At 33.6% G+C, this 26,158-nt stretch overlaps 1 protein-coding gene across 1 annotated transcript; it reads left to right on the top strand.

Annotated features, from left to right (window-relative positions):
• Positions 1-7,505: 7,505 nt before the first annotated feature.
• On the top strand, positions 7,506-24,489 carry LOC135195679 (neprilysin-1-like). The gene is made up of 19 exons (XM_064222068.1): positions 7,506-7,607; positions 9,668-9,717; positions 10,042-10,142; positions 10,827-10,951; positions 12,089-12,221; positions 16,106-16,214; positions 16,377-16,510; positions 16,816-17,018; positions 17,216-17,407; positions 17,599-17,694; positions 17,887-18,028; positions 19,631-19,839; positions 20,262-20,438; positions 20,874-20,974; positions 21,102-21,160; positions 22,088-22,207; positions 22,558-22,703; positions 23,139-23,303; positions 24,083-24,489. The coding sequence occupies exons 1-19, from the start codon at positions 7,575-7,577 to the stop codon at positions 24,260-24,262; spliced, it is 2,475 nt and encodes an 824-aa protein (XP_064078138.1). The 5' UTR covers positions 7,506-7,574; the 3' UTR covers positions 24,263-24,489.
• Positions 24,490-26,158: the final 1,669 nt, after the last annotated feature.

The raw sequence follows: 26,158 nt of genomic DNA, 5'->3' as shown, positions 1-26,158 counted from the left end.
AACTATTGATATGCAGAGCTGCAGCACCGTTTCCTTGTTGCTGTATTTGAACTGCCTCTTCATGTATCCCACTAGTTTCTGTGCCTTCTTTTCAGCTTATATGCACTGTTTTGTGAATTTTATTTCCTTGGTAATAATGACTCCAAGGTCCTCCTCTAGTTCTACACTATTTATGTCATTCCCAAGCAGCATATAGCTAGCATGAGGGTTGTTTGTTCCTATTTGTAACACTTTACACTTATCCAAGTTAAAAGGCATTTGCCATTTGTTTACCACTCTCCTATTTTCATTAAATCATTTCTTAAACTTTCCACTTCATCTGGGTCTGCTGCATTTACACCTAGTTTGGTGTCATCTGCTAATTTGGCTATCCTGCTGGTTAAGCCTACATCAAGGCATTAATGTAAATTAAAAAACAAAAGAAGGCCAAGGACAGAACCCTGAGGAACTCCTCTTGTTACATCTGCCAAATCTGATTCTTCACCATTTATTACGACTCTGCGCCTCTGCTTTCTATAAGTTAGCCAGTCTTCGATCCAGTCTGCTATTTCTCCTACAATTCCTAAAGCTCTAATTTTTGTCATTAGTTTCTTGCGTGGAACATTGACAAAGGCCTTTTGGAAATCTAAGTAGAGTATACCTAATGCTCTACTACTGTCGTAAATACCAAGCATGTTATTAAAAAACTCCAAGAGGTTTGATAGGCAGAATCTGTTTTGTCTGAAACCGGACTGGCTGTTTACCAGCAAGTTGTTTATATCAATGTGAGAGAAAGAAAAGAGCAGTGGGGAAGGGGGCGGGGAACGATTTAAATAGGTCTTTTGTTAAAGTCCAAATTTAAATTTAATCCTCTGATTCACCATCAGAATCATTTATTGCATCCCCTTCTCTCTCTCTCTCTCTCTCTCTCTCTCTCTCTCTCTCTCTCTCTCTCTCTCTCTCTCAGTTAAATAACTCATCAGTTATTGAGGCTAACAATTACATTTGATTAAAAAAAGCTTAGTCATAAATAAGATTATTAGGTCTCTAACACAGCATTATCGCATGTGCACTCTTGTTATGTAGATATATTATTTTGCATGTGAGCAAGTCAGTAAAAAAGGAAAACTAGAGTTTGTAGTATTAAACCAAATAAAATCACTTGCAATGATATGTTCCACAATCATAAACACAATATATTCATCTTTAAATAAGTTTACAGCTGATAAACAGCAACATCCAAGTATATTCTTGATTCGTGAAGCCTTCTATGATTTCTCATGAGTAATGATACAAGTGGTTTCTTAATTTCATTATCTTTCAGAGGACTAAACTATGCCATATAAACTTTGAAACCCAGTGTCAAGAAATCTGGACACGATAAAAGACATTATAAACCGGAAACAGGTTACATTTGATCCTTCTCTTAAGATATGTGCAGTTATTAGAATAAAACATTTATAGGCTGCGAATTTCAACAAAATCTTATTATTTAGTGATCATGATATATATATATATATATATATATATATATATATATATATATATATATATATACCTATATATATTATATATATATATATATATATATATATATATATATATATATATATATATATATATATATATATATTGCACAGGGAGCAGGAGCAGAAGCAGGAACAAACATGGCGTAGTATTACAATTTATTCCAAACCGATGCTTTTTGCATCAGCAGAATGCATCCTCAGGGGGTCTGTATGATAAATAATGCCCAATATAAATTAAATCAATTTGAATTATTATCTAAAAATCATTTACAAACTAGTTAAAATGAAAACCGAAACTTCTCAAATATATAAAAATATAATAACAATTGACAAAACAACACGAAAAATTAAAAGCACATACGTTAATTAAAAGTTAAGATAGAAAGTTAAAATATATATAGTATATATAAATTAGTGAAATACAAAGTTAAAAAATATTTGAGGAGCATTGGGGGTCGACCTACAATGGCAAGAGATAAACGAAAACAAAAGCTTAAGAAAGATACAAGGAGGTGGAGATAGACTGGTTGTTCAACTGCGGAACAAGTTGTTTAATGAAAAGACTCGAGAATCAATAATTCATTTGGGCTGGAGGTTTGACCCACAATAACAAAATCATCATATTTAATGGGAGCTTTACATTATTTTACTATGTTCACGTATACTGGACTGTTCGGGATTTGATAGTGGCAGCCTATGCGAACCCTCATCATCCTCTGAGAAGAACCCGCGTAAGTTCCCAGACTAACATCTGGGACAAGAATATTTTTACGCTATACCAGAGGACAAGAGGGGAAATAAACGATTTTTAAATCTAAATATGGAACCAATTATGAGTTGATTAACAGGAATACGTTTTACATTTAATGAGCCAAAGCATTTTTGTACGATAGCTGTAAATTCGGCCCTGAAGGAATCATCATGTAAATATGGGAATCGAGCATAAAAAGGAGGCTTTGGAATATTTATTTCTTTGGTGTTAGTAGAAAACTCTTTATTAAGAACCTTGTATAAAATCCTGTTGACGAGCTTGGTGGGTAAGCAGTTGTTGGGAAAATGTGTTAAAAGAAAGGTAACTTCTTTATGAAAGACATGCCAGTTAGACGTAAGGGAGACGGCTCTATATACAAAAATAAAAATGGAGTTAGATTTAAAATTCTGGAAACAAAAGCTGACTGTTGGAATAGATTGCAGTACTTCGCCATGTTTGTTCCTGCTCCTGCTCCCTGTGCATTTTATCACTTTGGCTCCGTTGTGTGTGTATGTGTGTGTGTAATAAAGGAAATCTTCAACAAGCAATCCTGATGTGAGTCAGAAATTTTTATATGTCTTTTCCTTACATGATGGTGGTTGGTTTATTTATATCATGATTCGAATGAAATGCTGTCAATTAGGTCACTGTTGAGTCGGGAAGTTGGGGAAAACACACTGGTATGTGAGGCAGTTAGGTTCCAACTTCTTTTATGACTTGTGTAGCTTAGTTGACAGAGACCTTGGCCTTTAATTGAAAGAAAATTTCACGAAAAAAATCATAATCCTTAAAGTGAATAATTTATGAGCGATCACAAACATTAGACCACCCAAACCCTATTGCCTTCACTTATCCAAATACATTAAGGAAATCATTGATTAATGTTCTGCAGAAACCAGTTTCAAAGGAGGTAGGAGTCTATGAAATCCCCTATAGGGATTATGATAAGTCATACTATGGATTCACAGGAAATCTCTATTGGAAAGATTAGCTCAACATAAGCGCTCAGTTAGATATGGACAAAATAGTTCGGCAATTTTCCATCATATAAATAACTTGAACCATACCATGGATTGGAACTCATCCCAAATTTTATACAAAACCAGCTGTCGATATAAATGTCAGATGGTAGAATCTTCACTGATAAAACAACAAGACCATATAGATGATATGTTCCTTTAAGCAACAATCAAGTGGATTAAGACAACTGAAAGAACCAACATCGACCTAGCTGTGACCTTGGAACTATACGTAAACAGGATATGGACCTGCAGGTATGAGTGTATTGACGCTGGTTATCACTGCGCGGCCCTAAAGGAAAAGGTGGAGATGATCCTGAATTAAGCTATTAAAGCATAGTTTTGCAGATACTTTTTTCACTCTGTTGTCCTTAATTTTCCACCGATTTTAATGAATATAGGTTCATTGGAAAGCTTTTGAAAATTCATTTTAAATGCATATAATTAAGCATGTAGAAAATACGGCGCTACAGTGTGTTATGTAAAGATATCCTGATATGAATTGTACCTGGGTTTGCATTTTTTACTGTAATCTTCCACATTTTTCAATATAAATTTTAATAAATCTATCATCGGTTAAAAGCTCTTGAAAAACACTTTTCAATGAACCTAATGAAGCACGCATATGCTAAAACTGGGTGATTTCATGTCTTTGCCATGGGGATGTGTAATAAATTTTACCACTAAAGTCTGTTGAACCCGTTATATTTAATGTCCTTCTAAATATCAAAGTCTTTATACTCTACTTTGCATTTATGCACTAACTAAGTCTTATTACCTTGCTATCCTAAGGATTAACCCTATCAATGTGACGTCATGGACTTAAGTTGTAATTATGTTGACTTATGCTTATTGTTTACTTATATCAGGCATTATTACAAAAAGAAATATTGTAGATTTATTTTTACAGATCACTTATAATGTCAGTCTTATTAATACTAATAATTTTAGGTCTATTTTAAATGTATTATCATGTAAACGGAAATAACTAATTGGATAATGTCTACTACTAAATTTACTTTAACATAATGCAACAAATGTCATAGATGACAAAATACTATCATGGATAATTAATAGATCACACTTCAATATGGCGAGGTAGGCATTGTCATACAGGTTGGCTCACCACTAAATTACAGAATTTGTAGACAATTTTATGCTAAATGTACGAGAGCTGAACTCATAACACTGAATATTACTGCCCCTTGAAGACAGCAAGTTTATTGCATTTATGGCGAATGTTTCTATCCTGCAATGCCTGACTGTGGAGCATGGCTACATGATAATAGCATAAATCAAAGTAAATTAAATGCCCGCAGTCAGGCGATACTTACTAAAAAGCATATAAAAACTGAACTTACTTGTCAAAAGCGATGTCATGTTGTTTAGAGAATCTGTTTTTGTAGTTTGTAAAGTTAATGGCGAAGCACTGGCTGTCTTCTTTGGCGTCATTACGTTTCTGTTTTAACAGCTTCCTCCGCACTTTGCAATGGCTGCATGCTGAGGACGGCAGTTTCACGCATGTCCATTCCATGCATATAGTTCCATGGTTGTGACCCCAGGCATCACCTAAGGGCATATCTACCACTATATATTTCGCAAATGCAACTTCTTTGGTCATTCACTACTTAATAAGGGTGGGAGTCAGTCCACTGAAATATAGTCCTTAGCTTTAAACCAGAGTGTTTTAATGGGCCTTTTATACTTTATACACACATACACAAACACACACATTACACACACACACACACACACACACACACACACCACACACATATATATATATATATATATATATATATATATATATATATGTTATGTATGTATATATATATATATATATATATATATATAATATATATATATATATATATATATATATATATATATATATATATATATATATAATATACATACATATATATATATATATATATATATATATATATATATATATATATATATATATATATCATATTATATATATATATATATTTATATATAATATATATATATATATATATATATATATATATATATATATATATATGACTGATAAAAATTTTCTGTTACAACAGAATTCCATCTAATAAAAGGAGCCCATAAAAACACCAAAATATAGAGAGAAAATACTATATTTTCGAGACTGCTGTCTCTCTCTTCAGGTAGATGAATGAGAAAAGTTTACAGAAAAGGTGGTATTTTATACCAAGAGGTCCATCCACAGGCAAGCCAATTTAGGTCACCCCTGCTGATAATCTTCGTTTAAAGTTCTTAAGCGTTGGTTGAATGAAAATCTTGTCGATCGTATCTGAAACCCATGCTCCTTTTGAGATGTTCATTACCTGCCTCTCTTTATTAAGCTGATTCCATCATTTTGACTCTTGTACCGGCAGTTTATAGCAGCAACTGCCGGTACAAGAGTCATATGATGGAATCAGTCTTAATAAAGAGAGGCAGGTAATGAACATCTCAAAAGGAGCATGGGTTTTCAGACACGATCGACAAGATTTTCATTCAACCAATGCTTAAGAACACATAAAGGAAGATTATCAGCAGGGGTGACCTAAATTGGCTTGCCTGTGGATAGACTTCTGGTATAAATACTACCTTTTCTGTAAACTTTTCTCATTCATCTACCTGAAGAGGGAGACAGCAGTCTCTGAAATATGGTACTTTTCTCTCAATTTTTGGTGTTTCTATGGGCTCCTTTATTATTATATATATATATATATATATAATATATATATATATATATATATAGATATATATATATATATATTTTATATATACATACATATATATATATATATATATATACTATATATTATATAATATACCTATACAACCTACATACATATATATATATATATATATATATATATATATATATATATATATTATATATATATATACGTACAATTGTAATAGCCACAAATACCTCTTAACTTCTTGAATTCTTTGCTCTTTTATGGACGTGCTTGTCACTACAAAGCCTGAAGTTCTAAGTTCAAAGAAATTTGAAGAAATTTGAACTTGGATCTTCAGGCTTAATAGTGACAAGCACGTCCATAAAAGAGCAAAGAATTCAAGAAGTTAAGAGCGTATTATGGCTATTACAATTGCATATACATCTGGTAAAAAAGTGACCAGTAGATTCTACATATATATTTCAGCCTAAAAAAACCATAAAAATGATTGCCCACTTGGCTACGATGGTGAGGATGGGTCTATTCCAGCTCAAATAAGTATATCTGAAAACGACAGGTATATGATGTATGTATGGGAGGGAGTAGACTTTTAATCCTGCTCTTGGTCAGGTCGGAAACGTGACCTCTTTGTGATTATGGGACCTGGGTTCGTTTCCCGGTACTGGACATCACAACTTGGATCTTCAGGCTTAGTAGTGACAAACGTATCCAGAAAAGAGCAAAGAATTCAAGAAGTTAAGAGAGCATTGTGGCTATTACAATGGCATATGTATCTGGTAAAAAAGTGACCGGTAGATTAAATATATATATATATATATATATATATAATATATATATATATATATATATATATATAGGAAGAGGAGAGAGAGAGAGAGAGAGAGAGAGAGAGAGAGAGAGAGAGAGAGAGAGAGAGAGATAAATACTCAATCGTTTGTTATTCCTCTCATCCTTCTCTAAGCATTCATTAGTCATTCTTTCTCATGCCCTTTCCCTTGTGTTGCCAAATCTTTGCTTTCCCTGTTAACTATTCGCTTGCGTCTTTCACTCCCACTTTTAACGAAAATAAAATCATAGCCGGATATCCTAGTTTTCTGACTCGTTTATCTACTACAATAGATTATCTTTCATTTTTATAGGGGAAACTTTCACATTGAATTCTAATGATTTTTGTCTTCAGTATCTACACTATTAATGCTATGAAAAGTTTTTAGGAGAATGATATTCTCCTGAGATGTGACGGAAAACTATATTTATTTTTATATTTCTTAATGAAAAATTCTTTCTGGCCATGAACCAAACCTACGCAAATTGCATGCAATAGCAGACATAAATTATTTATCTTTAATTTCGTTCCTCTTTTATCAATTGTAAATTCCAACTCCAACTTCGTACTTGTCCGATAAGGAAGTTCCGTATCGTAACACTAAGCAGAATACGCAGTAGAGTTTGTCACTTTGCAGTCCACACTTCGTTAATCTCAGATCAAACTAAAGTATAACAATCATTTACGTTCCTAAAATAAACGGTTCCGATAAGATTACACCTAACGATATGAAAGTCACTAACGCACTCAGTTATCGAGATGGCCAGTTCGAAAGAACACACAAATCTTCAGGTATGTTTTATCTTGCTTAAAATCTCAGAATCGTTGAACCTAAGCAAGGTTTGTGCCAATAAGGTATATTCATTTTGCAATCCTTTTTTTTGTGTGTGTAAGTATCGATGTTTTAGGTAATGTCATTATTTTGTTTGTCAAATCATGATTTCTTAGTCTATGCTGCGGAATTCAACCTTCCTCCACTACACTAGTCCTGCGCTGTATTTAAGTACTGGTACTGCCTATGTGTTTTTGGCTTGCATCATGTTTCCGGCGTTGAGTTTTGAATTGAGTATCGCCTGAATGCATATATTGTTTCCTGATCTTGTCCTTCATCTCTCGGTGTTTCACATTCATCTTCTATTATTCCCAGGTATTTGTATCCTGTCTCGTCTATGTGTATGATGCTATTCCCATCTGGTAGCTTTATCCCTTCAGTTCTTGTCACTTTGCCCTTTCCTATGTTGACAAAGACACATTTTTGTATTCCAAACTCCAATCCTGATGTCCCCAGATATACTCCTTACAGTCTAGATTAGGGTATTTATTTCCTTGATGTTCTTACCATTCAGTTAATGTCGTCTATGACCACCAGATGGCTAACTCTGTTGCCTCCTTTCTTGAGTTGGTACCCAGCATCCATCATCCCCAGGACTTTTGTCATGGAAATTATGATTACTACGAAGTACTGTATTTCAGTTGTACGTTGTATTTTTTTAGAAGCTGATGGTGTTTTCCTCTGCCCCATATATTTTCAGAAAGGCTGCAAAGGAAGTGTAGGGGCACAAAAGACCAACTCTTGATAGACAAAATGGGAATGAAGAAGGGTAAGAGAAGGAGAACCAACCTAATGGCAGTGGTTGACTATAAGGAAACTTTCGATATTATTATTATTATTATTATTATTATTATTATTATTATTATTATTATTATTATTATTATTATTATTATTATTATTATTATTATTATTATTATTTCAGTAGATGAAACCTATTTACACGGAACAAGCACATAGGGGTCATATCACTGAATTGAAATTCAAGTTTCCAAAGAATGTTGGTTTCAACCTCCCACTGCAGACCTCACACTGCAGCTGTAACTGACTATAATACAGAACGACCTCGCGGCATCTGAGTAGTATGCCACGACACCACGACACGACAACCGATTTATGCGGTTGACTCCATAAGTCATTCAAAGATTTATATTAGTTAATTAACTATTTATCTATAAATCTTTTCAAGAAAGAATCCTGAACGGACAATGAAACAGTTCTCACGTGGTTGTTTGTGATACAAACTTATCTTTAGTTCAAAGTTTAAAGGACCCTTCAAAACAGAATAAAGTCATTAGGTTCCATAGCCTGAAGCTTAAATTAGAGAAGAATTAAGTACATAAAAAATACAGAAGAATATCACATCCCAAAGATAAATTTCGACTTTTAAACCCTTTATCTTATCTACTGATGAGTCTTTGGGCAGATAAGCCCAATCTTGTTATTTTTCAATATCATTGTTTGCATTTATAGAGCAGACAAAATTGACCAGCAAAAAGGAACATAACTCGATATATTGTGGTTATTTATATTTATATCTATATCTTATCTATCCCAATGACATTGCGTTCCTGTTTTCAGGTACCTGTAAATTAGAAGCTAATTGATTGAAGCTTTAGTAGTTTAAATTATGAGAAAAATAACACCCAGTTGGGGGATTTCTCCTGCGCAATGCCTGACAAGAAATTGGATTGGTAGTTATGATAATCTTTTTGGTTAAAGAGAAAGTCATACATTCAGTGATATCTACAGAATATCTGCTATAAATGACTTTGTCAAAACATGTTTGATTAAAATACCTATATTTTTATTTATTTATTTATTGCAATACCGACCCACAGAAAAGTTATTATCCATATGGTTTCTTAGTAAAATTTAAACTAATTAACCAGTTAGGAAAATTCTAATGTACTAACAAGGTGAAATGTATCGTAATAGAATTTCCTGTGTTTGGAAATCTATAATTTTTAGTGCAAGCAACAAATAAGAGATCCATTTTTTTTATCTCTCTCTCTTTTTTCAGAATGTACCATCGTCTTTACATATTACGGAGGAAGGACAACCTTCTGCCAGGTATTTATTTTCTGTCTGTCTGTCTGTCTCATCTATAATCTATCTGTTTATCTATATATGTCATCTCATTCCTTTTTCAGGTTAGTAATGATTTTATTCCGACAAAAAATTTGGAAAAAAAACAACGAAAAGTCAGCATTTTTAAGGAAACTGCATCATTTTTTAATAATAACAATATGCACGTTGTGCCAAATTAGATTTTATGAGACCACTGATATAGTGTTTCCTCAACAATCCTAGGAATCTTAAAATTTACGTTATTATATGAACTTATATTTTTTCACTGATATGCAAGACTACTCATCCTTCATCTTCAAATTCTAGGACACCTACTATTCACTGCAGAAGAAGTTTTAAGATCTTTTTCGGCGTAGGCCTAATCGCAGCAATAGCAGTGATCAGCACATTGGGTGTTTTTTTATCAAGTAAGTAATAGGATTTTCTTAATATATGAAATTTTCCAGCAGTCAGTTATAAAGCATATGTATGTACATTTCGCTCAGTTACAATTTACTTTTTTTTTTTTTTTTTTTACTTAAACGGATTTAAAACAAAGCACATTATCTGAATTACCTAAAATATGTATTACCTTACCTTCAGCATTATCCATTTGCATTCAGAGCTCAGGAACTTCAGTCATACTTCAGCCAAACAAGAACCATGTTAGCATAGATATAAAACGGAATTTATTTTAGCTATATCCTGTTTTATTTTAACTAGTACTCGGCATTTTTTTACTATGTCATTTCTTCTACACTAGTGAATTTAATGATGTGGTACTCTTAAAATGACTAAAGAAAACCAGACAGTAAACGTTCGACAGAATGACCACAATCAAAAATTAAATCAGTGTTGCTTCGATTATGCCTTTCCTGACTATTTTCTAAGGTGATCATCACTGATAGTCTAATATATTTTTCTTTGTTTCTACTTTTTACCTTGCTGTGTTTTGAAGTCACTGAATTGCAATAACATTTTGATTGGCTATATTAGGTACATATCATAACAATACAAACCTTCCTCTGACATTAAGATTGCTAAATGATGCACTAAATACTTTACCAACGAGATTTAGAACAACAACTATGACCTAACTATTGTCAATGCAGGCTCAGGATGGCAAAAGAGTAACGTTGCCCGAGGGAGTGTCCAGGAAGTCGGTTTCCGTCGGCCTATGTCCAACATTCCAGTTCATCTCTACGCACCTAAAAAAGATCTTCATTTGTCTGAAAAGGTATTTAGTTCTTTGCATAAGATCCAGGGATAAGTAAATAGGTAATTATGTTTGAGTTAAGAATCAAAAAGAAAATAAAAGGATATATAATTACAATTACAAAATGGATAGCGAACTATGATAAAACTGACCATTGAAGCTGAAGTAAAAGAAAAGAAATTATATGGGGAAGGCGAAAACGTTTAACACTTTCATATAAAAAAAAAACTCAAACTTTCAAAAACAAAAAAAGTTTTATTTCTGAGGGTATGACTTAAGAGAAATAGAACGACTATTATGGCTAAATTAAAAGAAAGAGGTAACAATGAAAAGTCATTTATCTCTGTGCACCTAAAACTGATCAAACTTTAATTACAAGCTTTTCATTTTAAGGACACGACCGAAATGGAAAACTGCAATTAAAAGTATGATTAGCAAGAATGAGAACTAAAGTCAAAAGGAAGGAAAGGGATTCATTCCTCTGTGGACCTAAAAACGATTCAGCTTGAACAAGAAACTTATCATTGTTGTGGGTGTGACCATGGGAAAATGTACATACATCACTACGATTTATTTATGAATTAAAAATCGAGCTACTAGAGTGGAAATCATAATGGGAAGGAAATAAAATTCACCCCTGCCATTTAGACCCAGACAGATCACATATTTATTTCTTTATATATAATAGTGGTGAAAATCGATGGGAAATTGTATCTGATTTAAGAATTAAAGGTAAAGTCAAAGGAAAGAAAACTATAAGTGGAGGGAAATGGATTCATATGTATTCACCTAAAACGATTAGGCTATTAAACAATAATTTATTTATCTCTTGAGACATGATTGTTACAGATATAGGGTAATTATGAATAGCTCGATACTCGAAACTTTATTCCAAGAAAAGATGGGCGGGCTAATTTAGGATTATTTTCTGACATCTGAGAAAGTTCACGGAAAAGCAACAGAGGGGTCTCTGTTTAAACAAAATGTTTAAACTTGGTTCATCTTCTCGTTAGGTATATGAAGTATATGAGAAAAATGAATCTCTCATACACCACAGGAAACGGATAGATAAACAATTCAAGCTTTAAATGAAGAGATACGTTATTCAGTCCTTTACTTGTTTGCTGCAGACCTTCAATCCTTGGGATTTCGTTTCAGATATCAAAATCTACGCCCACCCCATCGGAAGAAATCCTTTCAAGAGAGAATAATATAAACTTCGAAGAACCATCGGAAAAGAAAAGAGGGAATGACACTGACTTCTGCACCACTCCAGCTTGCTTGACAGCTGGTGAGTCATTCCCGCTGTCTGTCTAGTTGCTCTGAAATCATTCGTCATTCTTACTGGCATCAATGATTTCTTGGTTTACCTAACTGTATAATCCTAGGTTTTCTTTCTTTTCATTTGCTGTGCATAATTTTTTTTCTTTGCACCTGATTGAATTATTAATCGTGAATATCTTTTAATTTCTGACATCGATGTTGTTTTCTTTGCTCAGTCATGTTTTTTTATTATGAATATCATTTGCTCTTTATATAAATATCTTGAAATTTTTTCTTTTAGTCCTGCGATTACTCTAATTTTGAGATGTCTTTGCGGTATTTATTTTTTATCACATATTGTTATACTCGAATCATGTCTATATTGATGGATTTCCCTGCATGATGGTCTATAATCTTTACTTTTCCCCACTCATGCAATGATCTTGAAGTCTGTACTCTCAGGCTGATTACAATTCTTTGTATGTACTTTGCAACCTAGCAAATGCTTATTGTCTTTAACGAGTAAAAGCTTTCCAAGCAAACATTTAATGTATCCAGGCTGTACATGAAATCAGTACTTCATTAAAATTGTTGATCTTTAAAAAAGAAAAAAACGTGAATTATAAGTCCATCTTTCAAACAAATATTATTAAAGAGATTAGTGCAATCACTTGTTATGTAAAGTGTTCAATAATTGCCCTTGAATATTTAATACCAAAAGTAATTGCGGCATTTACTACAATCACTTTTTGCTTTTAATATTATTTTTATTGTTATTTGATTTTTGTTGTTACTGTTGTTTTGATTTAAGGCTAGTTTACAAAGAAAGCAGGGTAGTATTTCTAGACTCTTGCGAGATCCGCGTAGTAAGACTTTTCTTGGATGAAAATCGAAAATTAGAGCAAGATAAGTTGGGAAGAAACCAAAGAGAAGGGATGAAATATAAAAGGCAGAAAGCATTTCAGCTCAGGTAACCTGTGGCCATGCAAGGAATCTTTAGTTCCATTTCGTTTACTGCAAATACAGCGAACAGAAACCTCTATTGCTGAAACAGTGTAAAAATAGTGATGTTGGAAAAGAGGGCAAGAAATAAAATTAAAGGGAATTGCAAAAAAAAAAACACACAATAGCATATGAAGGGCGTTGGAACACTGCGTAAAAGCTCAGTAGAGGTTTAAGCACTTTCCAACGGAGTTTTGGTGTAAAAAAAAAATGTTGTCACGATTTACATAAGCATACCGGCAATATCACTTATTTCATCCGCACGAGAGTTCTTTCTTAAATCTTCATGAGATTTGCCAAATTCTAAAATTCTGTCAAAAGATCGTCAAATCTTTCATGCTCATTTCACGGGTTAAAGGTTGTCACTGATGAAAAGGATCTGAAAATACATATAAGGTATCGTATTTTAAAATCTGATAGTTGTTAGCTGTAACAGCATCTACAAGTGTTAACATTTTCTGTATACATCGCAAACTGTTCAGGAATGTTTGCCTTTTGTTTTAGTAGCTTACAGGAGAAAATGAACATTCACTTAACAACTTTGGTTCCAGATTAAAGAAAGCAGATTTTGCAGACAATAGTTTTAGTGAGTAACTCTGGAATTGTGTTGATGAACGATTCAATCCCCAAAGGATTTTCGGGTAGTCAGCCAGTCCCATGAAACGATGCAATATGTCCTTTCTCAAGAGGAGCGGGAAAACAAGTCATTGCTTTACTTTGTTAGGACGATCTGCTAAATCTGCTTCTTCGTTATATATTTGTGCTTATATTTTGTGAATTCGTGAAAAATATTTTTACATATCACATCAGGAAAAAGGGAGCTGATGGAATACTTATCATGAGAAACTGGTAATAATGTTTTCAAATGTTCTAAATAAAAAAAATGCAATTAAAATTGTCCAGTGCAAAACAATTAATAGCAAGATTACTGAGTGGTGAGATCATTTTTATATAAAAAAACGCTTGTCTTGTTAGTAAACCAACCAACAATGCCTGCTAAAGAACAGTTTAATCTTTTATTCTAAAAAATCTCCATTCAAAGGCATTAAAACCACAAAACTAGTGATAATGGTTTCGACTCTCTTCAATAAATTCTAGCATGACTTGCGATCATCTCCATTTAAATCTCTAAGCTTCTGAAGCGTGAATAACTTTATCCGGACCATTCATGCATAGTTTGCATCATATCTTATACTACACTCCAGGATTGAACTCCGTTGATGTTATTTCCTTTTGAGTGGGAAATTAACTAATTTAACCCAAATACTCTACCTGTATAATTTAGGAATTTTATATATAAAATCCTCCTGAAGGGTGCAAGGTTATCCTTGGTCTATTATTCGTAATCGTACAATATATATTTATAGCCTTTCTTTTCCACAGGTGAATTTTCTATTTTTTTACGTAAAACATTTACGTGAGGAATAGCAATAATGTTTGTAAACTAAGCTATATGTAATGACTATTCCTACGATAAGAGTTTCATAATTCATTATAATGTAATCTTTGTCAAATTTGGTCAACTTTTTTCGGCATTAACTGGCATAATTTTTGTATACTAGCAAAGATTCTATTGTGAAGGTAATCACCTGAATTAGACTGCACAGGTAAGTTTTATAAAATTAAGCTTCACCTGCATATCTTTAAACATTGCCTCAATATTTCTATTAAAAATAAAAATAGAGTTTTGGTTTGTTACTACTTACGAATACATTTTTCATCTTTCCGATGTGAAATTGTTTTAGCACCAGACATACAGGTTTGATACTAGAATTTTCAGTAATTCAGCCTAATTGTAGGCCGTCATTGTCAGCTAACCGTGTCTCAGCATTCAGTGAACTAGATGTATCTTTTTATTGTTTGTCGATTCCCGCATATGGTAATGTCCTATCCTTTTGTAGATTCAATTCTAGTTTCCTGTAAGATTATTCCAGTTCTTTCACCATTCTTTAGTCTTCGAAAGAGTGAATTTTTTCAATCGGCTTACTTTAAAGCTGCTTTTGTAGAAATATAAAGCATTTATAACTATGCAAATATGCTAATCTATTGGTCCACAGACATATTTCTATCTTATTTTGCTGTCAATTATAAATTCCAGGTCTCTCGTTATTTTGCATCTGACAACTCAGACGCTTTAAAAACTACCTATCTTTGCATATTTAGGTGAATCACACTTATTGTTCCCTCTGTCGACATAGTCTAATGGGAAACCATATTACCAACATTTATTTCCAAAGCTTAACTTGCACCAGCCAATTGAAAGGTCACTTTTCACTTTGTTGTTAGGAGTACAAAGTCAGACTTGCTGGACTGTGTTCCATTGCCTCTTTGTAACTCTGTGACTATCATTGCTCATTTTCTTGCTCTAAACTCTGGGGCTCTTCATCTTTCTGTGCTCCAGTAAATTAAGTAAGTCAGTTCCTGGAAAGGTGCCCTTCCATGGCAATACTGTAGTGCTTCTTCGGTACCTTTATCCTTTACTTCTGTCTTACTTAGCTATCCACGTTCCTTAACTGTACGTTCCTTCAGTTGTTACCTCTTATGGAAAGAACAGACTCTTTATGCAATCCATATGAGTCAAGAAATGGACAAAGTTGTCTCACTGAAGTATGTTTGAATAACACATACTTCCTGGAAGGGGAAATATACTCTTATAAGTGATCTTTTTACGCGATTCAGATAGACTTCAAATTTCCAAAACTGAGTTCTTTGAAGTATATTTCTTATTTTTATTTAACATCAACAGCTAACTGAAGTTCATTAAAAGAATTTTCACGGATTCATCATCATAATGAAGGTTAATTTGCACCAACTCTCAGACATGAAATTTAAAATTTAAATCATACTTTTGCTCATTTTTACAAGCAAGTTAATTCTCTCCTTTTTATTAGTTTATTTTCATTTTTACAGCTGAGCAGCTTGCAGGAGCAATGGATTTATCTGTTAATCCATGTGATGACTTCTATCAGTTTGCATGTGGCGGATGGATGGAAAAGCACCCTTTCCCAGAAAATGAAAGGTATGTTGATGCAATGGTCGTGATAGCAGAATGATTTAGATTTAAGGGAGTCTGCCCAAATATTCAAACAGGATAGTTGCTGCTCTTCTTAGCCAAATTTAAAACACTTCTATAAGCAAAGTTAATTCGCTAATAAACTCCATTAAAATGATTCATCAACAGAGTTGGGGTATACGACGATCTTGTCCACGTGGTGAACCAAAGAATCATGTCGATCTTGGAGAGTGAAGCCAGCCCAGGTGATCCTCTCCCGCTCCATATGACTCGTACTATGTACTCTACTTGTATTGACACCAGTAAGTTTAAATCTTACTATTATTTGCTATTTAAAAGGATTATAAAATTATTTTTCAAGCAATCACAGCTGAAGGTGACTTATTTTGGATTCACGATAAGCAAAAATTTAGATTTTCTATAATTGAAACAGATTGGTCGAACTGCAGGAAAAGGGACAGCATCTACTTTGCATCATATGACCAGAAACATGAAATAAAAATTTGCTTAGGATTCAGTTTAAGTAAATTATACCGACTTGATATAAGGATTTGAAACCAGTTCATTATAAAGCTATAATATCTATATCTGTTTTCCTGTTTAACAGATGCAACGGAGGTCTTAGGCTTAGCATCATTAACAGAGAGTTTGAATAAGCAGGGAGGTTTGCCCATGATTCTCGATTCGTGGAATTCATCATATTTTGACCTACACACGGCCCTTGTCAATCTCCGTGACATTAATGCTTTTCCTCTCGTGGCAGTGGGCGTTGATAAGAATCTTCATAATACTACAGAAAATATTATCTACGTAAGTTTTCCCTCCATGACTTATGAGAGTATTCTTCACTTTTATTTCTGTCCGGGTAAAGTAGTTTTAGCTGCCTTTTCATTGGGGTTTCATATATTGTATAAAATTCTGAAAAAAAATTTACATTACTGATAAATCTCAGATATAACCATCTTCAACATATGTTACTTTTCATTGTTATGATTTTTTTTTTTCAGCTAAACGCTGGCACGGTACCCCTTGGTGTAAGTTTGATGGCCAATCCCCCTGCAATAATTTTGGAAGCTTACAAAACATTCATGACCAGAGCCGCTAAATACTTAAGGGACGAACTTGAACAATCTATTACAGACGAGGAAATAGCTCAGCAGGTGGATGAAGTTATTCAGTTTGAGTTAGATTTTTCAAAGGTAAGCAGTTCACTGATTTTAGCTGAGCGTTGTATATATCTTTCTTTGCTGTAGGGACTTAAAATTGACAGAACTTCAAGTATTAATGAGAGACACACATTCTTTGTTAAACGGTATTGAGGCATACCCAATAATTCAGGTCAAAAATTGAAGAAGCAGCCAATTTTCGCAACTTGATTTCATCCTAACAGATGGTGATCGAGGCAGCTGGACAGGCAACAGACCACGTTTGGTTAACAGATGTAACCGAAATTCAGAAATACACAGATGAGGGAGCACCAGGAAAGGTAACATTGTTCCTTTCTCGTAGTCTTCAAACTTGTCTGTTTTCGTTGTTAAGTCCCTTTTATCAAATGTTCAATTAAGATATCACAGCTTTTGTCAGCAAAGAATCATCTATTTTGTGGGGATTGCTTAAATTAAGAAAACTGAGAAAATTCACGAGCTTTTAACTATTATTATTTTTTTTTTTTTTTCAGTTCAACTGGTTGTCTTTCTTCAAGCAAGTTTTTAGCAGATCAGAGGTGATTGTTACGTCTGAGGAACCAATTTTGTCGTTCAATGGACCTTTCTGGTCGGAGCTCAGTAATATTCTCAATGCGACAGAGCCACGTACACTCGGTAGGTCTTTTAAATATGCCAGAAACTTCAATGTATGCATGCCATCTTCCAAACTTAAAAACTGCTCATAAAGGTATTTAGTCATTAATTTGGCTGCTTTCGGGAACCCAATCGTCTTTTGTTTTCTGCTTTTGGCAAATCTATCTATGTATGCTTCTATGTATACTTTACAATTCAGGACAAGAAATGGATAGATACAGAATACAACAGATTAGGTTATCTTCTTCGTGGTGTGACGAGATTGTTCATCTGTGATATTAATTGATTTCGCTTTTCAATATACACTCACACTAACTTGAAATACTTGGTTTTGTACTTGGCTTAAAGAGTCATCAGAGGAACAAATGTGGAAACACTGGCAGCACTATTTGTACACATCTCTGCAGTTCCTTAATGAACAGTTCATTATCATGGCGCTCAGTGAAGTTTCAGGTATAATGCATGGTGTCTGTCACGCAAGAAATTTCTATTCCCGTCTCTCTCTCTCTCTCTCTCTCTCTCTCTCTCTCTCTCTCTCTCTCTCTCTCTCTCTCTCTCTCATACTTCAATTAGACAATAGCATGCTAATTACAATTACGTGTCTTCTCCAATGTGCCCTATCTCCTAAACATTGCTGATCTACTCGAGGAAGTGGAAAACAATCCCGTGATACCTATCGACACCAAAGAACTCCATGAAATCTGAAGTTTTTGGGCACATGAGTTCAGTCTGTACTGGAATCACTTTCGGCAGTTTGTTAATGGAATTGAAGACTTACCGAAAATACGATGCTTGTTCATGAAGTGCTTAGTTTACTATTTAAAGAGTCTGAACAGGGAACTGACATTAGTTTTCTCTAATCCCAGTAGCTATGAAACAATTGTAAATCTTCATGTCTTTGACCGTCATAACTGTCTATTTTCTTTCTTTCGTATTAATTTAATATATTTACCGTTATAACTGTTTATACATTAACGAAACTTTCATTATTTCAAGATCCAACATCTGAATCTAGATACAGCATTAAACATTATCAAGAAAAAATCTTTATATTTTGTGGTAGAGGAAAAAAATATTTAGGGAAAGCTTTAAAAAGTTGAACAAATGAAACATAAAAAATATCAATGTATCAAATAAACAACTGTGGATGAATGTAACGAAGTAAATCAAAAGCTCAAAAGTAATCCGAAATGACAAGGCTGAAAGAGACCAATTTATACATAATCACAAATAAGTAGGCGACTACGAAGACTTTAAATTATAAAACATCTGTGACCTTTACTTGCGACGTTTAACCGTTAATCAGTCTTCTAGAGTATATCGTCTTGAGAAAACCTCCTAAAGAAAATGTTTTCCAAAATTCGTCAGATTTTATAGGTATTAAAGTAACCACGTAACACCCACCCACACGTTGTTTTTTAACAAAATGGTCTACTTAGAATTTGCTGCCCCTAGGTTGGTTTAACAGGTCAGTAAGTTAGGTAAACATGAATAACTTATTTACCCTAATAAACAAATGTTCAATATCCTTGACGGAGGAAAGAAGCTTAACTGAATAATAAATATTCCTTCCATCACAAATTTACATGAAGCACTCTGCAGGAAATACTATATATTCTTCAGCAAATGCCATCGGCTGGTGGTGGATATACGAAATGGCTCAGGAGACAACTTCATACTTGAGAGAAATTGAGCTGGAATTCATCAGCGCCATCGGAGGGAATTCGGTTAATCGCACTTCGCACTGCTTGATGCAAACTCATATCAATCTCGCCTTTGCCGTCGCCAGAGACTACGTCAGCAGATACTTTTCTCCAGCAGCTAAGGAGGAGGTATGGTCTATATATGCATGCGTTACTATAAGGAACGGTCTAAATTATTACATTTTAGCTGTGCGTCAAAAAAACATCTTCATACAGACTGCCTTTTAATTAAGGTTAAGGACAAAGCATCTATCACCCTTTCTTTCAGCATCCCTATATAGCGAGAATAAACAAAAAATTTATAAGAATACAAAAAAAGTAAAGAAAAAGGACAAGTAATAGAGCTCTAATCCTTTTCAAAGATGAAAATTGATTAAGAAATAATATTTAGAAAATTAGCAGGGATTTCCCAAGTTTACTGGTGATGGGCTTAACATTTAAACATTTACAAGAACTTGAGAATCTATCTAAGAAGTAATAACCAAAGCAAACTCGCCATCTTCTGCAATTCTTTTTCTCTGCAGTGTCATGAAACGAAATATTTTTCTTAGGCATCACAACTGGTAGAAGACGTAAGAGCTGGTTTCGAATCCTTATTGGATGAAAATACCTGGATGAAGCCGGAGGATCTGGTCGTAGCCAAGGACAAATTGGCAGCCATCGAAGCTTTCGTAGCTTACCCAGATTGGATCCTGGATGACAATGAACTTACATTGGCATACGGTGATGTAAGAAAAAAATTATATTGATCTTTGAAAGTTTCATCTAATCTATGTATGTATCATTGTCATAATCGTATTATTTATCATAGAAATTACATGTGTTGATGATCAGTTACAAATGCTTTTATCACAAGAAAGTTCTTAGATCAAATGTTTTAACATATAAAACTCAAATCTCTGTTTCTTGATGAATAAGCAATATCCCTGAACTTGTGAAATACTTTTCCACCGAATAATAACTAGCTAAAACATACTCTGAATATCATTCATTATCTTCACAGCCAGAATTCTGTATGATATGGTTCCAATTTAGCCCTTGCACATACTTTAATATAAATAATTAGTAATAGTAGAGAAAAATACAATCTTTATACATCAGAGATTAAGTAAAACGAAGAATCCAGTTTTCACGAACTCTGATTTTTCTTCACACTCTTTCAGCTAGAAATCACGAGTCAGGAACACTACAGCAACATCTTGAAAATTGGGCGATGGTTTGATTTCCATAGACTCCAGGCCCTTAGAGAAGAACCTTTTCGTTCGTGAGTAGATCTCTTCATGAAAGTAAGAAGATTCACAGAAGTCTGCGAGATACTGAAGTTTACGTAATCTAAACATAAGTGTTATATCGTTTCATCCTTTTTCTAACACCTTGACTGTCATTTACAGCTTTGCTCTACCTCCAGCGATTGTAAATGCTTACTATAAAGCTGAAGACAATGCAATCAGTAAGTAATTGTTTTATATTAGATTAAGTTTTACAAACTGTCGTGTATATAATTTCATTTTAATACCTTGTCCCTTTGTGTGAAATATCATTAAATCTTGTCATTCATTATATCATTTATTTTCAAGGTGGAAGTCTGAAGGTACAGACAATGAATGCTGTTATAGTGATTCGTACATTCATTCTTATGCCAATAGATTTTTCAGCCACCAACTCATGATTATCGTGAAGGTAACCTCACAAACAAAACTTTCTTAGATAACATCAGCGAAGCCGTAAAAAATTTAAAAACAGGAACCGAAGTGAAAAATAACAAAGAAACTATGTCTGGAGACAGACTTGGGTGGTCGATGACATAAAAAAATTCCCAACATATCAAGAAAATGATGCCAGCTTTCTCAATCCACATTATCAGGCACTGGCGATAAGGGCCATTTGAAAATGAGGTTGTCCCTCCCTATGCAACGTCAAAAGCTCATAATCAAACGGTTGATGAAAAGAGCTTTTAGTTCTGAATTCTTGGAAGGAAAGAAAAGAGAAAGACATTTTTTATTGGCGTAAGAATAAATAAATGGAGAGGCAAAGCAGCAATGTTTGCCCTTTCCTTCACAACCTGAGCTCAGAAGATAAAATATACAGAAAAAAAAGCTGACTTAGAATAATAAATGTTGCATTTACAATAGTATTTATATATATATATATATATATATATATATATATATATATATATATATATATATATATATATATATGTTTGTGTGTGTGTGTGTGTGTGTGTGTGTGTCTTTGTATAAGTATGTGTTAGTGTTTGGAATATTACTTACTTGCTAGCCCATTTCAGTTAAATGTGACCCTCGCTTGACAAATCTTTTGTGTTTCATTAATAAAAACTCCCTGCTCTCTAACGGTTAATCTTTGGAATTTTCAGCGGTGACTGCGGGTATTTTGGAAAACCCTTATTATGCACACGATAGTCTTGCTGCTCTTAATTACGGTGGAATTGGATTTTTCATGGGACACGAAATGACGCATGGATTTGACAGCATTGGTAAGTCCCTTTTCGTGATATTCATTAACCAATTAGCGAGAGGATGTTAAACTCCAAGTAATTTATTCCAAGCATGCGAATTTTTGAAAAAGCTAAAACTTTTTGAAAGTCATCTAGGTTTTTTATTTGTTAAGCCTCTATGTCGAAAACCTTGGATAGGGAAATTGATGCTTCCTCAAAACCGGTTTCAAATAATATTTTATGTTAACCAAAATGGAATTTATTTATTTATTTATTTATTTATTTATTTATTTATTTATTTATTTATTTATTTATTTATTTATTCATTTATTTATTTATTTATTTATTTATTTTCTGAACCTGGTAACTTAAACGTAAGCTCTCTGCAGGTCGACTTTATGACAAGGATGGGAATCTGGCTGAGTGGTGGAGTAACGAAACCATTCGGGCTTACAACGAACGAGCAATGTGCTTCGTGGATCAGTACAGTCAATTCTATCCTCCTGAGGTGATTGACGTCGGGTTAAATGTCTCGGTAAGATCCTAGAATAGATTGCTATCATCGTCTTTGGCCAATTATGTATTATAAGGTGTTAGATTTACGCAGCAATGAAATAACTTCAACTTAGGTTAGGCTGGTTATTTTGCTACAAAGCGAAGAAAAACTGGGTGAGTCATTGAAATAATTCCGTATAATCTAGAATTGTACGACCATGTTTTGCCTTAACAATGTCTATTTTCAGCATCATAAAATTTCAATATTTTTGAAGTTCAACGTAATATACTAAAGCATTATAATTATACATAAATCACTTGAGATATTTAAAAATAGGAGCAACCCTTCTAGTACTTGTCATTCCATTCAAATTGTTACTTAGTTTGTGCATCCTTCCTCAAATAAGAAGAAAAAAAATCTGATGTCATTATGGAATCGTGTTAATGCGTTATTCTTTGACCTAACTGCGATTAGGTAAATGGATTAAGGACATTGCCCGAAAATATAGCCGACAACGGTGGAATTCGGGAAGCCTTCAGAGCTTACAATCTGTACGTCGACCGCCACGGGGAGGAGCCCAAGTTGCCAGGTCTGGAAGGGTACACTTCAGAACAGATCTTCTATCTTGGGTTTGCCTACGTTAGTATGAATCATATAGTAGCATAGAATTGTCTGGAATATTAGTTCATTAATACCCTTACAATTGTTGACCTCTTCAGCTGTTAATTTTTTTATTGTAATTTTATTTTATTCATCCTTAGGTTACTGTAAGGAAAGAATTATATTAAATAGAATTAATTTGAAACTGGCTGTCAGTTAAAAGAGCAAGTGTAAACACTAAACGTTTAAAAGGAAAATGACTCACATTTGTGTCTTAAATTATATAAATACTTTGCGCCTTTCGGATTAAATGTTACATGCTCGAAAATTAATCTAATAGGTAACAGGGTGTGATGATACGGAAAAACGATTATTTTAAAAAGCATAATTAACGAGACAGAAACGAAAGAGGAATTTAGTCTAATTCTTTGACTATTATTCTAGGCTATATTCTTCTTTTTTTTTAAATATAAAAGCAATTATTTCAGTTTACTTCTGTTCTTTCCTAAAGACATGTAGTTCGATGGATGACTTATAAATGACAGGAAATTTCTCATGGTTCCTCTTGATTTAATTGTAATTCAGAGTTAATAAAACTGACCATTATACGGCGGACAATTGCATTCAACGTTGATTCTGCCTTTTACGACCCAGTTTGGCTGATTAGTCTCATAAAAACGAGCATTTAATAGACGCTCATCTAATAAAGTTAAAAGAACAAGACAATTTTCGTAGAGATAATATTAATAGCCAGACAAACTCCCAAATCAAATAAAATGTATTCGCATCTCGGTTTCAACTTTACCCTTTCTTTGCAGACCTGGTGCGTGCATTCAAGTGCCGCTTTGATGCTTGAACAGCTCGCACTGGATGCCCATTCCCCAGACAGGTTTAGGGTCATAGGACCTCTTTCCAACGACGAGGATTTCAGTCGTGTCTGGAACTGTCCTGCTGGGTCACCTATGAACAGGGGTGAAGACAGATGCTTACTGTGGTAGGTTCAACCCAGCACATTTGAGCTCGCAAACTTCTGAGGCATTTACACATCTTTCTGGAAATGAGATTAAAATTTTACTCAAATGAAATTTTTCTCTTGTCACGGTATCGTGGATGAAATCATCTAGACTGCTTCGCTGAGTGATTGATCTAACTTTCCCTGTCGTTGTAATATCCGAACAAATTCCATTAAGGCTGGAGAAGGAGCTTATTAAAAGATAAAAAATAATAGACCAAATTTATTAATTCCAATCATCGTTGTCATTTGATCTTAAACTTATTAGATACTAGAAAATGTTTCAGCTATGCAAAACGTGTTCTTTCCGTAGATTATTACGCGTATACTGTTCTCAGTAATACAAAATTGAATTCTTTGCTACACTGGCAGTTAAGCTAATAACAATCATGATAATATGGTTAATTTTGTCTTTAAGACCATTTTGATTTTTTCTGTGATGTAAATCTCGCGTCTATCACCATAAGACTCTCAAAAAATTGTTATATATTTTTTAGATTTTTTAAAGTTAACTTGAATTAAGCCAAAAAAATAATTTATTAGTGGTAATGCAACGAATTGAAATTCATTGCAACGTTGGCATTACCTAGCAGTTCCACGCATAAGGAAAAATAGTATACTAATAAAGAAAACGTATCTGATTTAAACATATACTTATGTATATATGTATGTATGCACGTATTAGGTATAAGGTCTTTTGGTTTTGATAATCTAACCAGCAAAATGTTCATTAATTAAAAAATGCCCTTTATCACTTCTGCTAGAGCTCGTCATAGATTTTGTAGTTGTTTCACAAGAAGGTACAGATTTCGTAGAACATCTATCAGAAAAAAACAATTCTTTGCTCTTCCTTTTACTCAGTTTATGAAAGTCTTCCAGACAGAAATGAAAATAAAGAAAAATTTATAAAGGTGGCAGTATCCCAGGCTACAACAGAATCTTAGCTGCGTGGCCTCCGGCGATAAACCCTCGTTTATTTTTCTGTTTTGTGGCCTCTCCTTGAGAAAACCGAGGGTTCTCATTTTGTATAACATTATTTTTCGATTCTGAAAAAACAGATATATGCAGAACAACGATTATTCTTACAACAACCATACCAGTATTTTACGTTTTTTATTGTCTCATCTTTTGAATACATGGTGTGATCCTTAATGACACCTGGTGTACTTTGTCATTCTTAAGAATTCTTTGCAACAGGCAGAACTGAAAAATACTTCCTATGGCATAAGTTTTTCGGTTTTAGCCAGGTAGAGGCATCCTTAGCGTATTTTAATAAAATGTATTGTATCGAAACTGGTTTTTCAACAACATTCTGAAATGTCACACTTGGTGAGAAAATTTCAGGAAGACCTAAGCAAACCGTGGAAAACAACTATTATTTTTCCGCTTAATGTCAAAAAATTTTCTTTTCTATGTGTAAAAAATCCTGGTTTCTTTGATGATCTCATCAAACAATCCGTCTCACAGGTAGGTAATAGCAAGAAAATGAAGTTTGGTAGCATAGGCTATAACTATGACCTCAACCTACTCATTTGACAAGATGCTATACATTTAAAAATTTATTAGAAGTACAGCATCATTTCGAAGGTATGCAAATAATTCCTTTATGGTTAAAGTTATCAAATCATCATGCCAAAGAAAAAATAGCCTCTAAGAATGGTATCAACTCAAATAACATTCTTGGTCAAGCAAATTGAGCCTATGCCTGTTGATTCGTCTGGCATGTTTTAATGTTTTTTCCTTTTAGAAAATTTATAACTCCAAATGAGAAAAAAATGCTTTCTTATGGAGGTCTTTAGTTACCAATTTGCTCTATGTGTCGTGCCAAACCCTTAAGGTAAGTGTACACTGTAGATTAAAATCTAGCTAGACCTGGCATGCT

This window comes from Macrobrachium nipponense, chromosome 16, assembly GCF_015104395.2.
Source record: "Macrobrachium nipponense isolate FS-2020 chromosome 16, ASM1510439v2, whole genome shotgun sequence".
In the NCBI taxonomy this organism is placed as follows: domain Eukaryota; kingdom Metazoa; phylum Arthropoda; class Malacostraca; order Decapoda; family Palaemonidae; genus Macrobrachium; species Macrobrachium nipponense.
Note: the sequence above shows the minus strand (reverse complement) of the source record. Positions and strands in the feature narration are given on the sequence as shown.

Excerpts from the sequence above, each read along its gene's own strand:
- LOC135195679 (XM_064222068.1), top strand. The coding sequence starts at position 7,575 with ATGGCCAGTTCGAAAGAACACACAAATCTTCAG. Across the intron at positions 16,511-16,815 it reads CTCTACTTGTATTGACACCA|ATGCAACGGAGGTCTTAGGC; the intron begins GTAAGTTTAAAT and ends CCTGTTTAACAG. Across the intron at positions 21,161-22,087 it reads AGCTGAAGACAATGCAATCA|CGGTGACTGCGGGTATTTTG; the intron begins GTAAGTAATTGT and ends TGGAATTTTCAG.